A 2841-nucleotide genomic window follows, 5' to 3' on the forward strand; every position below is an offset into this window, starting at 1 on the left:
CGCGCCGCTGCGCACCGCGAACCGCCCCTTGTGGAACACGAAGTCGCGCACTTTGAACACTTTCTCCACGTCCATACAGACGTGATCGTCGATCGTGATGAGGCCGGTGTCGGCCTCCTGGCCGCCCTCCTCGCAGTAGAAGTTGGTCCTGTCGGTCACCAGATAGTAGGGCCTGGTCTCGCACGGCTCCAGGCAGTCGATCCATTCGCCGTCCTCGTTCACTATGGCCACTATGTTGCACTCGAGCGGCTCGAACGTCACCTCCTTGTTTTCATATAAATAATTATATTTGTATGAATCATCTGTACGTTTAATATTACTCTTCAGTAATCTGTCCACGATATTTTCGAAGGCGAGCCCCTTCTGAGCTCGTTCCTTGAAGGCGGTCTTATGTCTAGATTTGTGCTGACCGAGGAGCTTCCAGAACGCTTTCTTATCTATGTCTAAGTTGTTCAACTTGGCTATCCTCTCGATCGCTTCCTCCTGGAAGCCGTGCGTGTCGTATAACTTGAATACTAATTCTCCGGGCATCGTTGCGGAGTTCGTTTTGGACATTGTCTGAAAAATTATATATCATGATGAAATAGATGTGCAATTTATCATTAATCAATCGATAGACCACGTTTTATACCTCTTTAAATTCAGTATATCCCAGTGGGAAGCCGGCCAGCTCGATGTCGGCCAGGCTCTCCACCTCCGGATATCTCCGCACGAGGCCCTTCCACTTTTTCTGGAGGTCGGCGCGCAGCTTGGCGTACGACTCCCTCTCGTGGTCTATGATGAGGTTGGCATCGTTTCGTTTAGCGATCAGCTCCGGGTACGTATCTCCGAGGCTGGCGGCCACTTCGCCGTACAGCTCGTTCAAGAGTCGGGGGTTTTGGAAGACGTCGGTGGAAATCTTGAACGATTTGCGCATGATTTGTTTCAGGTTTAAGCTGTAACATACAAAAATGTACCTAGAAAAAACTATACATAGTGGAATGAATCAATATAAGAGTGTGACATAAAACTGGTGTGACCTGGCTACGGGGTAGACGTCATCTGCGAGGCAGACGCTGACCATCCGCGCGTGGTCCGCCAGCCGGCGGTACGCGCCGTCCAGCGCCGCGCCCGCGCCCTCCCGCGCGCCGTACGCCGGCACGCCCTTGCTGTTCTGTTGCCATTGTGCACACATTATTATATGAGTATCTCTTCACTAAATACTTACTATTCATTCAAGTCGATCGATCATGCTAGAAAAACAAACATAGTGATCTCCCCTACCTTATTCTACTCCTATGGTACATTTTTAAATAAGTAGTTAATTTATAAGAACGATAATAAGTACAAAGAAGGTACTAATTTACATTTTTACATGGTCCTTCGAGCCGGATAGCATAGTTTGTGTTACCCTGTGTATGGCGTCCAGCAATGGTCTGAAGAGATCCGTGTCGTAGTTGGAGCGCACGCCCTGCAGCAGCGCGGCGGCGCGCTCCAGACCCATGCCCGTGTCCACGTGCTGCCTCCGCAGGCGCTTCACTGACCCATCGCCTTCTCTGACCGTACACAAATGTGTCAATACTTCCCATAGGAGCACAAGGAACTTACAAGAACAAAAGAAATTGGCAAAGAAAACCATTAGTTAATTGGTGTTATGAAAATTAACCTGTTACAGTCAATAAAGACAAGGTTCCATATCTCTGTGAGGCTGCCGTCTGCTCCCACATAGTGCAGCTCAGTGCAGGCGCCGCACGGGCCCGTCGGTCCCATCTCCCAGAAGTTGTCTGCTGCCCCCCGAGCCTGCAACCTGCTCGCTGGCACTCTGCACACACAATCTGTTACAATTACTTTGATAGATAACTACTTGTTACACAATTTATAACCAAATATACCCAAGTGATCTCCAAATGTCTCTGCACTCTCTGTCCTCCTGTAAGCCTATCACAACATCCCCACCAAAGTATGTCACCAAAAGGTCCTCTGGTTTCAGTCGGAATGGACCGAGAAGCAGGTCCCAGGCCATTTGACATGCCTCTTTCTACAAACAAAACAATTTATAGTTTTAAAGATAATGAAAGTTAACAACCAAACTAAAACCATAGCATCCTATGTGTTGGAAAAAACTATGGAAACATATAATTTAGAGTCTGCTACTAAAAACTATATTATCATTCTGTGAAAAAGGTTGTCATATATTATATACCTTATAGTAATCACCAAAAGACCAGTTTCCCAACATCTCAAAGAAGGTGTGATGATGACCATCCATGCCAACCAGCTCCAGGTCATTGTGTTTACCACCAACTCTCACACACTTCTGAGAGTTGACCGCCCTTGCACACGGAGGCTCCACCACACCCAGGAACACCCCTTTAAACTGAAATTGTAATGTTACCACAATATTTACACAAATATTAGGTATATCGAATTCAAAACAACAAATAGTTAAAAGGCAAAAATGTTGTTTTTACCTGATTCATTCCGGCGTTAACAAAAGGTACCGTGGGGTCACATAGTGGCACCACGGAACTAGACTTCACGAACTTATGGTCGTGGTTTTTACAAAAATATTCAATAAAAGAGCTCCTAATGCTGTTGGACGTCAAAGTCCTATGTGTTTTATAGAATCCACGAGTCGTTTTATTTGAAATCGGTAAACGATACATTTTTGATAGTTTAATGTTAATTTACCTAATACACAATACCTTCAATATAGTAAATAAAACATTTAAGATATTCAACTATTATCACTATCTTAACTTTAAATGAGAAACAAAAACAGATGTCAAAATCGAAGAATTAGTTCAAAAGATTTGTCGGGTCCCTATAATGTACGACCCGATAATGCACGGCCCAATAATC

General features: G+C 45.1%; 1 protein-coding gene across 1 annotated transcript in view; it reads right to left on the reverse strand.

Annotated features, from left to right (window-relative positions):
* The window catches only part of LOC106100944 (alanine--tRNA ligase, mitochondrial-like), a 4538-nt gene extending 1761 nt beyond the window's left edge, over positions 1-2777 (reverse strand). Inside the window, exons 1-8 of the mRNA XM_013280008.1 lie at positions 2451-2777; positions 2183-2356; positions 1872-2017; positions 1646-1801; positions 1391-1535; positions 1020-1153; positions 632-935; positions 4-558 (exon numbers count right to left, since the gene is read on the reverse strand). Of these exons, the coding sequence (XP_013135462.1) occupies positions 4-558; positions 632-935; positions 1020-1153; positions 1391-1535; positions 1646-1801; positions 1872-2017; positions 2183-2356; positions 2451-2645 (1809 nt within the window). The 5' untranslated portion in view covers positions 2646-2777. The remainder of the gene's footprint in view (positions 1-3; positions 559-631; positions 936-1019; positions 1154-1390; positions 1536-1645; positions 1802-1871; positions 2018-2182; positions 2357-2450) is intronic.
* Between the last annotated feature and the right edge of the window lie 64 nt (positions 2778-2841).

This window comes from Papilio polytes, unplaced genomic scaffold (genome assembly GCF_000836215.1).
Source record: "Papilio polytes unplaced genomic scaffold, Ppol_1.0 DF824024.1, whole genome shotgun sequence".
Classification (NCBI taxonomy): domain Eukaryota; kingdom Metazoa; phylum Arthropoda; class Insecta; order Lepidoptera; family Papilionidae; genus Papilio; species Papilio polytes.